This window comes from Haliotis rufescens, unplaced genomic scaffold, assembly GCF_023055435.1.
Source record: "Haliotis rufescens isolate VD_foot unplaced genomic scaffold, xgHalRufe1.0.p SCAF_48, whole genome shotgun sequence".
NCBI classification, from domain to species: domain Eukaryota; kingdom Metazoa; phylum Mollusca; class Gastropoda; order Lepetellida; family Haliotidae; genus Haliotis; species Haliotis rufescens.
In genome coordinates, this window is record NW_025964201.1 from 198,721 (window position 1) to 213,742 (window position 15,022).

The 15,022-nt window shown below is 39.4% G+C and overlaps 1 protein-coding gene across 1 annotated transcript; it reads left to right on the forward strand.

The window, feature by feature from the left end:
* Positions 1–12,100: 12,100 nt before the first annotated feature.
* On the forward strand, positions 12,101–14,640 carry LOC124129178. The gene is made up of 5 exons (XM_048383411.1): positions 12,101–12,410; positions 12,506–12,541; positions 13,415–13,459; positions 14,006–14,096; positions 14,225–14,640. The coding sequence occupies exons 1-5, from the start codon at positions 12,101–12,103 to the stop codon at positions 14,436–14,438; spliced, it is 696 nt and encodes a 231-aa protein (XP_048239368.1). The 3' UTR covers positions 14,439–14,640.
* The last annotated feature ends 382 nt before the right edge of the window (positions 14,641–15,022 follow it).

The window sequence follows — 15,022 nt, forward strand, 5'->3', positions numbered from 1 at the left end:
GATTTCTGGTGTCCCCCGCCGTGATGTTGCTGGAATATTGCACAAGCGGCGTAAAACCATATTCACTCACCGACTTTAATGTATTTTGTTAAAAACATGAGTTCTATCTATTTCTATGATGTCATCGGTTTGACGATGTGACTGAATATGATATAATATATTATAAAAATATATATTTAAGTGTATCATTTTTTTTTTAAGTATATGTTTCAGGGCGTTTGTTCAGACCGTCAATAAATCCTCTTCACATACAACAACCCGTGTTATTTATGAACAGCCCCGGTTACACATGTATATATACATAACAGAAATTTAACTCTCTAAGCATTTACTTCTATCAAAGTATTTCCTCGTCTCTCAATGTTCAAACTGCTTCATAATTTTTCTGCGTGGCTGAGTGATCTGAGTATTATCTTCGGTTTTCGGATTTGAAGAGCTTTTTATTCTCACTACATTATTCATTGTACAAAGAGGATTCATCATGCACCATATTTAAGGCTACCTTAGAAATAGCACGTATCTAAATAACTTGACTAAAATATATGAAACCACTTTAAACTTGTCCGTTTACAATATAACATTGATGTGAGCATATCAAGCGACTCGAACTTGGCCATCAAGTCATGAATATTAAAAAATATCACGTTAAATGACACGGCAATAAAAACTGAATCCTTACCATGTCTTTATAATTATGTGCATTTCAATCAAGTATGAAACTTGAAATAAACGGCACAGTATGAGAGACACAGATGAAAGGCTATTTTGTAAAAGTGAGTGAGTGAGTGAGTATGGTTTTACGCCGCTTTTAGCAATATTCCAGCAATATCACAGCTGGGAACACCAGAAAAGTGAATCTCTATCACTGTACCCACTTCCGTTGTTTCATATTCTGTGACACCCCAGATACACTAGAAACCACCTTGTTTCTGGTGATTTCATCAATGTCTCCTTGCTTGAAACGATGGTTTTCCCATACAACGAGTGACTGAGTGAATGTTGTTTTACACCACGCAGTCTGCAGTATGCCAGATTTATCGTCATGTTCGTCTTGGCATGGCAACCAGTGGTTGACAGCATAAGTAACGATCATGCCGTCGGGGTACGATGACACAAACCAGGATGGTCACACTTGTTACTGTGACTCCATACTCACTCATCCACCCACCCACCCAGCCACTCACTCACTCACTCACTTGTGCTGGACGTAGCATTTGACATGCAACACGGCGGGAAATGCTGTTTTCTTATTCTCACTATGAATGATAATAATAATTATAATAATAATAATAACAATAATAATAATAATAGTAATGATAATGATGATAGAAGAATTAGAAGAACAACAACCAACAACAAACAAACATGTGCATACCGTATCCAAGCCCTAAAGCATGTTCAAAGCGCTACATTATCACCCCGGTCAGAGGGTCAGTGTGCACGTGAATATCATTCTCAGCTTCCTGGGGAGTATACAACCCAAGCTTCCTTATGACGCCCTAGAAGGTAAACAATCAAAGTATTATCTCATCCTACCGGGTACCCATTCACTGCTGGTTGAACAGATTCATATTGCGAACAAAGACTCTTACCTAAGGAGACACCGCATGTGACACATGTGCTTCAGGAAGGGGTAAGAGTCAAACTTGCCAAACAGTGCCATCCATCCAACAACTCTCCGCGACCAATTTTACCTAATGTCGCCTGAGTTGTGGCTTGTGCGCTGTACAAGGTACCACACGTCACTCCCGCCTGTATTTCTAGCGAATGTTACAAACGACTTGGCAATATGACTGATGTTTATAAGCTGTTATATGGCAGCGTATTTCATTGTTTAACAATGATTGTGACTGTTGCATTGTGTCTGCTGGGATTCGGTAGACGCTCATTGTCATGGTTTGGACAGTGATCAGTCGTCAGGAAGTTACTATATTTAGATGCTGGTGTGGTGTGTAAACTTCCGGTCCGCCAACCGCGGACGGTGATATTTTGTTAGAGAAACCTCTGTTATGTTCTCGTGCCGTTATAATGGTGAAGGCACTGTATAGAACTTTCCAGTAGCTAGTTGGGCTGTATATAAGGGGAACAATAACGTGTTAACGTGTCTCTCACGCATTTTCATCACATCGGAACCAGCTTTCATGTGAGGATCACTCATCGTCCCTAATTCCCTGCCTAGCCCATCTCGGAAGCTTGACCACTGTCGCCCCTGGGTGAATATATACGGAGTCAAATTAAAAACTTCACATTTTTAAAAGTAATCCCATATATGATATATAACGGACAAATGTATCAGAGAAGGCAATTTTTAATCATTAATGTCCAAAGAAGGATTTTAATTAACGGTGGTAACCATAATTTGTTCCAAGCACCTACGGTATTCAGTAATAACATCAACAGTTTAAATCATAAGTCCCAAGCACGAGAATCTGATGGAACACAAGTTCAGTAGCGTGTATGGCCACCATGCACGTTGACAACTGCCACGCAACGCCTCCGCATGGACCTTGTGATGCTTTTGAACACATGATTTGGAAGACGACGCCATTGTTGCTGCAAAATGGTGCCAAGATCTTGCAAATTCTGTGGTTGGTTCTGGAGAGTGCGCAGACGTCTGCCAAGAGCATCCCAGACGTGTTCGATGGGATTGAGGTCGGGAGACCTTGACGGCCAGTCCATGACGTTGACTCCCGCATTCTGAAGGAAATTCCTTGTCAAAATTGTTGTGTGGGGTCTGGCATTGTCGTGTTGGAAGATCAAACCGGGTCCATGTGCTGCCATAAAAGGCAGAAGTTCTGGTGCCAGTACCTGGTCGCGGTAAGCAGCAGCGTTTAGGTTGCCACGGATGAAAAGAAGCCTGGAACGTGCATTGCCACAGAAAGCACCCCACACCATGACACTTCCGCCTCGAAATCTGTCAACTTCCTGTACACAACACTGGGCGTATCGTTCATGACGGCGCCTCCACACCCTCGCCCTATCATCAGCAAATCGAAAATTTAATCAGGATTCATCACTGAAGACGACTTGATTCCAATTCCTCTGAGTCCATCGTAAGTGTCGCTGTGCCCACAATTGACGTTGACGTCTGTGTAATTGAGTCAGAATCGGCCCGCAGTATGCTTGAAGGTGAGCAGTTCTCAGACGGTTTCGAACAGTTTGCGCACTCAGTCTACACCTAAACAGTTCATTTCTGGTTGATGTAGCCGTCAAAAATCGGTTACGGAGGTGAAGTAAGACAATCTGACGATCCTGTGCATGTGACGTCACACGTGGTCGACCTGGCCGAGGGCGATCAGCGGTGGTACCCGTTTGCTGTAGACGCGTCTGTAAATCATAAACAGTCCGTCGACAACAACCCATCGTCCTTGCGACTTCAGCTACGGACGTTCCCGTCTGCAACATGCCGATGGCACGTTCACGTTGCACATTTGAAAGGCGTGGCATGACAAATGGCCGTAAAGACTTTTGTTTTCTTGTGTTTTTCTTTTTTTGTTAATGACTGCTAACAAGTATGGCTGAAAACACGTGCGGAATTATGGCCTCGTGACCAGTTGCAAATGAAAAAACAATTTTGACACTATAGTGCTGTGCCCACGATTTTGATCGATTCACCTGCACAAAAAACGTGTGTTATCTGAAGACAATACGTGGCCATTACTGTTTAAATACACAATAAGGGCCCACAACGATAACTGGTCAAAATGTTAAAATTTTAGGATTGTGAAGTTTTTAATTTGGTTCAGTATATATTATTATCACTGACTTTTGCTATCACCACTGTATTTTTGTATTTGGTACTGACCACAGCGAGTATTTATTGCCATTGAATATTGTACTACAACTCTATTGTTTACTGCCATTGTAATTGCTATGCATTTAATTGTGTTGATTTGTAAACTTAATTACTTTTGTAATACATTTGTTGATTGTATACTTCTTGTTGGTTGTTGATTGGTTTCACAAATAGTTCTGTTACTTACAGATTCCGTTAGTTAGGTTTTACCCAATGTTCAAGCAATACCCGACGGGGGACACTAAAAAAAGGGCTTCACATCTTCCCCCATTTGGGTATCCGATCCTAGATCTCGCCGGCGCCCCATCAACTATCAGTGGTCACACACGACTGTTAATGGACACAGTCTTACAATGTTATCAGCAGAGGCTGTTCAAAAGATAGTTAATTAAAGTGAAAGAGATATTAGTTGTACTGTAGTGTTATAGAAATACAAGGTGTAAAGGTTATTGATGCAAAAACATGAGGAGAAAAAAATATAATTGGGAAAAAACACATTTCTGCAGACAGAACCATTTTCAAACAGGCAAACTATCACAGGCCACAAGATATAAGTCACGTGACTCGTTCACCCGAGAGTCGATATGAGGAAATGTTTTGAAGCCACAGCACACGTGTGCAGCCATGGGCGACGTGAGGGTGTCTGGAACAATACTGGTATTAATGGTATCCTATTGCTCTGGTAAGTAGATTAATGCGCAAGAATAACAATTTGTCCTGTTCATCACATTACGTATTGTTTGATAATGATAATAGATAGTGTGTCCGTCGCTAAAGTTCCTCCTTCCCACCTAATGCTTGACTCAAATGCAGTTTACTGATGAACGTATTTTACTCGTTGTTAAGCAGGCGAACATTTGTCAAACATGGATAACCCTAATCATGAATTTGAAAACTATTTTTCCATGACATTTTTGAATCTTGCAATCTGACTTGTCCTCCAGGGATGTAGAACTGGGAGATAAACCTCCTGTTTTCAATGTCGAGGTTTCACACGTAGATTAGATATGTTCAGCGTGTGGTTTCGAATGAAACAAAAGAAAATCAAATCAAAGTTCAAAACCTGTAATCATAACACAGGTGGTTTCCATTCTAATATGGCACAATTAGGAGTGTTCGGGTATCAGATGATATTTTCTGCAGGTTGCAATGGCGAATTTGGGATTACTGAAGATCGGTTTTAATCAGAATCTATATTCGCTTCATGTTCCCAAACCTAAACCTTCCCCATAATACAGGAACCACTTCATTGAGACGCAAAAATATCATCTAGGCAGATATCCTGTAAGCATTATTCCATTTAATTCACTTCAATTCAATGGTTTATTTTATGAAAGGCCATTGGCCCATATACAAGTGAGTTACATAGACATACATTTACTTTACCAAATATTGTAGTATACGGATATCACGACAACAACAACTGACGTAACACAAAAGCATGGTGAATGTATAAAGATACTTGTAGTTGAACGCTATACGTTTTGCTTGACAGCAGACATACATTCAAAGTTATTAGAAGATATACATGATAATGACCAGGCCGGAAGATATTTCATTCTTATTTTGTTATATACAGGGCAAATAAACATAAAATGAAATTCGTCTTCAGCACCAAGGTTACAGACTGGGCAAATTCTTAGTGACTTTTCAATATCTAAAATATTCCTCTATTCTCTATTTAATCACTCAGACCAAGCCTAAAGCGTATAAATGTATTGCGGTGGTGTTTGCATCTAAAATTTGAAAGATACGACTCTGGTTCAAGGAGAGACTTAATATTACGATATGTGTCGTATCTCGAACTTCCTAAAAGTGTAGAATGCCAATCCTGTCGGAACATATCTACAGCGCGAGTACGAAATTGTTGTAAAAACATATTCATGTCACCAATAAATTGCGAGATCCATGTGAATCCAAAGCCATAATTAATAAGAGTTAAAAGTATACGGGAAGCCCATGTGTTCTTCCCAATATTATCAACATATACCAGCATATTATAGGCTTTCCTTGGTAAACGATGTTCAGGTACACATAATAACTTCAGCCAATAGCGTAGTTATCGAGTACAAGATGTTATATATAGTGGGAACCTCCCACATTCACCATAAACCACTGGGAGTTGACATGCCCACCTTAAGAAATCTTTTGTGAACCTTTTCGATAGAATAAAACTCTTGACAGCCCCATAATTCTTTGCCATACAATAAGACACCGTATTTCAATGAAACAATCCATGCCACTGGTAATTACATGGTGATACGGTTTTGAGGTCAGCTGTATTTGTTATAAACCTGTAGTGTTTTGAATGTGCTCTCTCTATATCGCTGTATGGTTCTGGTATGGTGAGTCAAATATTTCCCTCAGCCGAAAGAATTTACTTATTTTTTAAATTTCCGCCGTCCATCTGTATTTCGCACTTCTTGAAAAAAAGTTTCAAGTTTGACAATTCAAATGTGTTTAGAAACACGGTCGTATACATAAATGCGTTCTTCAAGTGAACTGGAAGCAACTATATGCTATTTATATCTCTGTGTTTCATATAGGATTAGATTCCACTATAGGTCTCATATAAAGCGGGGAGCTGTGTTGATGTTTGAGAAAATCTGCGACAATTGCAAATAATGTCGGACTTTATTGTATAAATGCGTTTCAGATATTAAATCTGCTTATACCGTGTTTTATGCAGCATTTATAATTTGAAATAGGTCATTAGTAAGAGTGTCTTTTAATTACAATACGACTATATGTGACGGTTGCCTTCTCATCTGCAAGTGCTTTACTCTTGGACCCTTTTCCAATATTTAAGTTTTTCGACTATTTGCTCTCAATAGTCGACCAGACTATGTTTAAATGTTGTCAAATATTTGGTGTACATCGTCAAAGCCTTGAGACTGTATGTTCACCCTTTGGTTTTACATTGTACGTTTTGACCACCTTGAATAGGTAATCTGGAACCTCTTTTTTCTTTCTGTTTGATTTCCCGCCGGATGCCATCTGGGAAACCTGCGTGACTCTCTTCTTGCCAATGCGACGTTGAATGTATACTCACTCTTCACACTGACGTTGTCCTGAACTTCCCTGTTGCTGAATTCAAAATACTCATCAATAACCTTTGTGAAATAACCTCTTTTTCTGTTATACTTCAGGTTCTCTCATTTGTGACAAAGTGGATGTAAAAGAAATAAAAGGGGAAGTTAATAACGTGTGTTACCATGTGGGTAGTAAAGCGATCAAGTGTCCCAGAAATGTATCACTGCTGGTCAAACGCTTCTTTCAAAGAGCTCAAGAAAGGGAGGGCGGTGACGACAAGAGTGCAGACTACAAATCCTGTTCACCTAAATTCACTGATGAACTTTATGACATTGGAGGCTGTTTATTAAACACGTCTGGTGTGCTTCAGAAGAGGACCTATCAGGCCGCGATCACGGAGGTTCTTGAGGAGTGTAGTCAGAAGAGGTACTGTATCCTGGAGAGTGACAAGAATCCCTCAATCGATCATCTCAAGGAACTCCACGTGGGAGAGGGAAAGAAGCGCCCGTCACATCTGATGGTAGTGTATCAGTGTGTTAAGGGTAAATATCTGCCCGTTTTTTACAGGGACATATAGTGAGGATTTTTAACTTTAAGCGAGACTATGTTCCACGTTTGTTTTAGTTTGTGCCATGTTATCACTGGAACAACGTCTTTGTGCACTAGTATTCAAGGTGATGCTCATTACATAGATTGGCTCACATACTACAATAGTGGAATCTGAATGTGACGAAGCAAACGTACCGAAACTGCCAGCTGACCAGACTATTCTAACCATTCAAGTCTGTATGTTGCTCTCTGTTTGATTCCTTTCTGTAATCGCGTTGTACTCTTTATAACACATTGACCCAAATATCTGACACTCCAAAGTAAATTGATTTGTTTGTCGTTTAATGCAGCAATTAACAATATTCCAGCTGCACGACGGTCGGCCCAATATTAAGTCGCATCGCTCAACAAAGGTTGCTAGGGATCTATTCTAAGCCGGAATCTCCACGTGGCAAGTGTTCAAGGAACATGCTGTACCCGGGGATTTGTCACTGGCAGCTGGAAATCCTACTGCAGTTGTCTTACCATTTATCACAATATCCGAGGATAACGTCATTAATACTTTCGGAAAATCTTTAATTGATCTCTGCGTATCCCTGAGTATTTATATTCTCAATGGGAGACATGGCTAAGACAAGAAGTTTTACATTTAATGGGAGTTGCGGGAGTAGTTTAGTTGATTATTGTTTAACGTCTATAGAAAATAATGATTATGTAAAAGAATGTAATGTTGAAAATAGGACCGAATCTAGTCATCTACCAATATCATTAGTTATGAAAACAATAGGATCATTTGATGAGAAGTCGACCAGTTATATGGAACAAAATATACGGAGTGATGATAAAGCAGGGGAGTTTGCTTTGAATATATCATCTAACGAATCTCTTAACCAAACAGAATATGCTCAATCTATCATACAACATAATGTTAACGAATCAATTGAAATTTTTACAAATGTTCTTCGTAAAGCAAGTAGTTGTTTCCGTAAAACTGTTAAATGTCGAAACGATATAAGCCGAAAATCGTGGTTTGATGACGAGTGCAGAAAGGGAAGAAAAGAAGAGAGACGTGCGCTTAGAAAACTGCGTTGCCAAAGAACAACTGTTAACTTTAGAAACTATAGATCGGTAAGAAATAAGAATAAGGCTATACGGAGAGAAAAACAGATCACATTTAGAAAACAGATTGTAAGTCATCTAGATAATTTAGTAAAACAAGACGGAAAAACCTTTTGGCGAAAAATTAGAAGTCGTCGGTATCAACATACTCCATGTAATATAAAGATAACGGATTGGTTTGATCATTTTTCAACACTGCATAGTGACCATATCGAGATTGATTGTGATATTAATATCTGTATGTCAAACAAATATGAAATGAATTTTGATGATGATTATAACAGGAAAATAAGCAACGATGAACTTATAAAAGCTATCAGCAATCTTAAAAATATGAAAGCTCCAGGTTTAGATCAAATTTTAGGGGAATATGTGAAAGCAGGACAATGTTACTTTATTCCTTATCTCCTTGATCTATTTAATTATCTCTTTAACAATGGTCTTTTTCCGGATTCGTGGAACATAGGTATAATTCTTCCTCTGCATAAGAGTGGTGACAAAACAAAGCCAGATAACTATAGGGGCATCACTTTAATGAATATATTAAGCAAACTCTATAAATCAATCATTAATAATAGACTAACAAGTTGGGCAAAAAGTTCTAAGAAAATATCGGAGGAACAAGCTGGCTTTCGCGAAGGTTACTCTACTTCTGATAATATTTTTGTTTTGAATGCTCTAATCGACAAGCATTTGTCTAAGCGTAAAGGTAGATTCTACGTCGCTTTCGTAGATTTTAAAAAAGCGTTTGATTCCATAGATACAAAATATTAATTATATCTCTTGGAACATATAGGTCTAAAAGGAAATATGTTTAATGCTATTAAATCTGTGTATGAAAAGGTTAGAAATATCGTAAAGTCTAATGGACAATTTTCAGATATATTTGAATCTCACATAGGTTTAAAACAAGGGTGTGTTTTAAGCCCCTTATTATTTTCTCTGTATATAAACGAACTCGTTCATACTTTAGACAACGAAAACATTAGAGGGGTACAACTTTTCCCTGAATATATAGAATTGTTGATACTTTTATTTGCAGATGATATTGTATTGTTTTCAGATACGATTTCAGGTTTACAAAACCAATTAAATACTCTCAATAAGTATTGTAACAAATGGAAATTGACAGTTAATTTAGACAAAACAAAAATAGTGGTATTTAGAAAATATGGAAGGAAGGAACGATGGACTTTAATAACCAAAATATCGAAATAGTAAAACACTATAAATATTTGGGTGTTATGTTTTACTCAAATATGAATATGATAAAAACAGTGAAATACACATGCAAAAAGGGTAAATTAGCACTTTATGAAATTTTATGATCATTAAATGAACTTGGGTGCTTGTCTTATGACATATTCTTCAAAATATTTGACGTAAAGATAAAGCCTATTTTAATATACGGTGCAGATATTTGGGGCACCAATACATTTGATCCACTTGAGAAAATTCAGATTTATGCATGTAAAAGATTTCTTGGTTTACCGTCACAAACTCCAAATGCTATGGCTGTGGGAGAATGTGGTAGATACCCGTTATATGTTGATTCATTTGTGCAATGTGTAAAATATTGGCTAAGATTAATACACATGTCAGATGATAGAATACCAAAAAAGTCGTATAATATGTTAAAACACTTATATGAATGTGATAGGAGAAATTGGGTAACAAATGTTAGAGAGTCTTTATGTTTGATAGGTCTTGGAGAAGTCTGGTTCTCACAAGGTGTTGGTAATATTGATTATTTAATAAGCATGATTAAACTTAGATTAAGAGATATTTCTCTTCAGGAGTGGCAAACAAAATTAAGAGAAAGTTCAAGATTCGATAGTTACAGTAAATACAAATTTTCATTAAATGCTGAACCATATGTGTATTGCAAAACATATTTAATGCTTAGAAGATACTTAGCTCTTTTAAGAACTGGGGCACGGGTGGCCCAGTCGTCTAAGGCGCCGCGATTCGCTTTGCAGAGTTGCGTCCCTTGGGCACGCCAGAAACCTATGATTGTGGGTTCGAATCCCGGTTCGCCCCGATTATGTTTCTAGGTTTGTCAGCACCATACCCGTGCCTGTGGGTTTCACCGAACTGGTAAAACGTCTGAGACCTGCATCACTTTGGGCTTTCCTCCCACATTAAGCTGACACGCCGTGATATAACTGGAATACTGTTAAAAGCGGCGTTAAACCCAACTCACTCACTCACTCACTCTTTTAAGAACTGGAGGTGCAAAAATTTACATAATTGTTGGAAGATGGAAAAATGTTGAAAAAAGTAAACGAATCTTTCAGAATTGTAATTTAAATGAGCTAGAGGATGAATTCCACATAATAATGAAATGCCCATGTTTTAATGATTTGAGAAATCATTTTGTACCAAAGAAATATTTAAGGAAATGCACATCCAAATGTTTTGTTAATTTAATGAATGATTATGATCCAGCTATAGTAGAAAACTTGCCAAAATTCTGTAAAGCTTCACTTGTGAGGAGAGCATGTTATCATTAATTACACTACACTATGTTATCATTGAACATACAAGTATTATGAACCGCCATCACCTTGATGGAAAATTTGTATTTTTGTATACTTTGTATATGAGCCTGAGGCCTCAAGTACAAAATAAACAGATTGAAATAACAATGGATAAATTAATATTTAAACGTTGTATATTTCCGAAGGAGTGTATGCATGAATATATATAATTACATAATACATAGATTCAGATATGCGTACTTATATTCACATATGCAAATACATTCCTGTATATCATGTTTAAAGCAAAGCATCATCCCTTGTTAAATCAAATGTATGACTCCTCATACAGTGAGTGAGAGTGGTGTTACACCGCTTTTAGCAATATTTCAGCAATATCACGGCGGGGGACAGAATGTACCCATATCGGGAATCAAACCCGGGTCTTCGGCGTGACGAGCGAACGCTTTAACCACTAGACTACTCGACCACCCCTCCTCATGAAGAACTTATCAATCGTGATATGACTTTTCAGACCAAGTTGCCAGTGTCATGTTATATGACAGCAAGACCAGACACGGTAGACACGGTAGACACACGGTAGACACACGGAAGACACGGTAGACACGCGGTGGACACACGGTAGACACACGGTAGTCACACGGTAAACACACGGTAGACACACGGTAGACAAACGGTAGACACACGGTAGACAAACGGTGGACACACGGTAGTCACACGGTAGACACACGGTAGACACACGGTAGACACACGGAAGACACACGGTAGACACGCGGTGGACACACGGTAGACACACGGTAGACACACGGTGGACACACTGTAGACACACGGTAGACACACGGTAGACACACGGTAGACACACGGTAGTCACACGGTAGACACACGGTAGACACACTGTAGTCACACGGAAGACGCACGGTAGACACACGGTAGACACACGGAAGACACACGGAAGACAGACGGTAGACACACGGTGGACACACGGTAGACACACGGTAGACACAAGGTAGACACACGATAGACACAGGGAAGACACACGTATCCAAAGAATAAATGTGATCACTTTTCAGATGGAGAGGCAAGCATGACATTATGTGAAAAGATGACAACATCTGGTAAGGAGGTCTACATCAGCAGCAACCGACTGAAGATGTCATCTCGGGAAACAAGCACCTGCACCTGTACAGTCAGTGGAGCTGCGAGCCGCGTCACCCTGCTGGACGTCAGACTGGGCAACAGCCACGTGACCACACTGTCCATCAGGGACAAGACACGTACAGTGTACACAATCCATGGTGGCGACCTGGCAGTCCACTTCATGGAGGAGATTAAAATCAGCCAACCAGAGTGGAGTTTACCGGTGGACGCTGTCCGTGACTATCTCCCTGACAAAATATCGATGAGACTGGAAGGTAATTATTGAATAAGGCACTTTTGATGACAAAACGTGTAATGTTATCATTATAATTAAACGTCTTTGTTGATTCATTATCTTCCTTTTCTACAGGACACAACGGCTCTGACGTTACAGTCACATGTAAGGGTATGTCCTTTGCTATTTCTACTTGGAGGGGCGGTGGGGTAACCTAGTGGTTAAAGCGTTCGCTCGTCACGCCGAAGACCCGGGTTCGATTTCCGACATGTGTACAATGTGTGAAGCCCTTTTCTGGTGTCCCCCGCCGTGATATTGGTTAATTGTGTCGTAATGCCATACTCACTCACTCACTCACTCACCCACTCACTATTTCTACTTGTCTATATATGCTCGGTCACTCATTCAGCATAATTATTCACAAAATTAAGCTGACATAATTTGAAAGTTAGATTGACACCAACGAAAAACGAGACGTTATTAGTATCAACGTACAGTGCTAAGGAAATGAAAAATAATCTATCATGTATGTATAAAGTATGGTAACTTACTTACCACGAGCTGATGGGGTAAGAATGCGATTGTTTAATAAAATATATACTCTATGGTCTGTTGGAGAGACTCAATTTTATTTATTCCAAATTCACCAAGTTATTCTTCTTCCATATCTGATTAAAACAGGTGTACCGCATCAAGCAAAAGTGATACTTGAAGGAAGCACTTCTTTCTCCACCATAATAAATAGGGAGATTCCAATAATGATATTAGCTGTTGTAAGTTGCAAGCAGCTGAGTTTAGGTTCCTAGACCATTCAGGGCATGTTGTATTTGGAGAGGAAACAAAATGTGAGTTACATTGTTTATCGGGCATGGTTCAATGAATACATTCTTCTGACATCTTATTTATTTTCTTTCGAATGAGAAAACGTCAATTGGATAGAATACATAGTTTAAAACTTGAGTTGGTCAAACTGGACGTCTTTGTCCTACATTGTTATTGTATTGATCTAAATGCCCCCATATCATTTTTTAAAAACTGTTTCAGAATCAGAGACTCGTGACACACATGGGGCGCCACGATCTTCGTCAGGTGAAGAGTGTTTGAATTATTAAGAAAATAGTGTTATTGTATTTATCACTACATCTGTGGCATGTGGTTAATATCTACATATTTTACAAGTACATCATGAACGCATCTCGGGAGGGGAGGCTGGGATGAGCATAGACTGATGATTACTCTGAGGCATCGTGTCTCGTAATGTCACGTTGTGTCTAGTGGCAGTTCAGTTATCCACTGATGGTCGGTTTAAAAAACATCCTCCTCATTATGACTCCAGGTCAACACTGCAGCTATACTCGATGATTCTAGTAAATGGGATATTTTCTGTGAACTGCATCATGTTGGGGTCTTATGCGCGAAGTTGTGTCTTTATTTGTTGGTTTGTTGTTTAACGCCTCACTCAGCAATATTCTAGCTATATGACAAGCATAGTCGCCTTTTACGGCAAACATGGGTTGCTGAAGACCAAGTCTACCCCGGATCTTTACGGGTCTAATCTGTCCCCAGACACTCCGACGTCAGGATATTCTGTTTTGTCCTGGATAACATATTTCCATTGTTTCCTTTTCATTGCAGGTGAACGTCACACCCAGATTGTGTTTGTGTGTGTTGGCTTTGTCACAGGGTTTGTCTCTGTTGGTTTCATCATGGCTATTTGTGTTAAAAGGTAAATAATAAGAACAAGGACTTGAACAAGTATTTGTCATAATGCATACATCTTGTGAGACATATCAACAAAAGCAGAAACACAACAATATTATCCATTCGTTCTGACTGAGCATTATTGTGTTTTAGGAGGTCAGGACACGCGGGCTCCACATCTAACGAAGGAGGCGATAAGGGCGTGGTCTACTACTCTCAACCGGATGAGTCAAGTGACCAGCAGCCAATCGGATCACCAGAAGGAGATGCTGCTGAACCTCACTACCACATGCCGAATGACCCACGTGACCAGGGAGCAGCAGGATGCAATTACTACCTGGTGCCTGTTCACAGACAGACACGATAAACCAGCCTTGCCAGCCTTGCTAAAATAGTGTCAATGCTTCGTCTTGCTTTGTTTATTGCACTATTATTAAGGAGACAGTGTTTTTACAGACCATATTGCATCTTCTACTGTCGATATCGTTGCTGACCACACCTGACATTAACATTGATAGCGTCATCTGATGGAATGTGGAACTCCTCATCCATGTCATTTGTAACGTTTACTTTTTGATATAGTATGGTGATGTCAAAAGGGGTTTAACGTCGCGTTCAAGATTATGTTTACTTCAATAATAGACGTGCATGTTTTGTTTGTTTGTTGTTAAACGCCGAACTCAGCAATATTCCAGCTGTATGACGTCGGTCTGTAAATAATCGAGTATGGACCGGATAATCAAGTGATTGATATCATGAGCATCGATCCGAGCAATCTGGACCGATGACATGCATCAACCAAGTCAGCGAGCCTGACCACCCGATCCCGTTAGTCGCCTCATACGACAAGCATGGGTTGGTGAAGACCTATTCTACCCCTGATCTTCACGTGCATGCATGTTTGTGGCTACTAGTCCGGGCTTATGCCGGTTTCACAACGCTAACCCACTG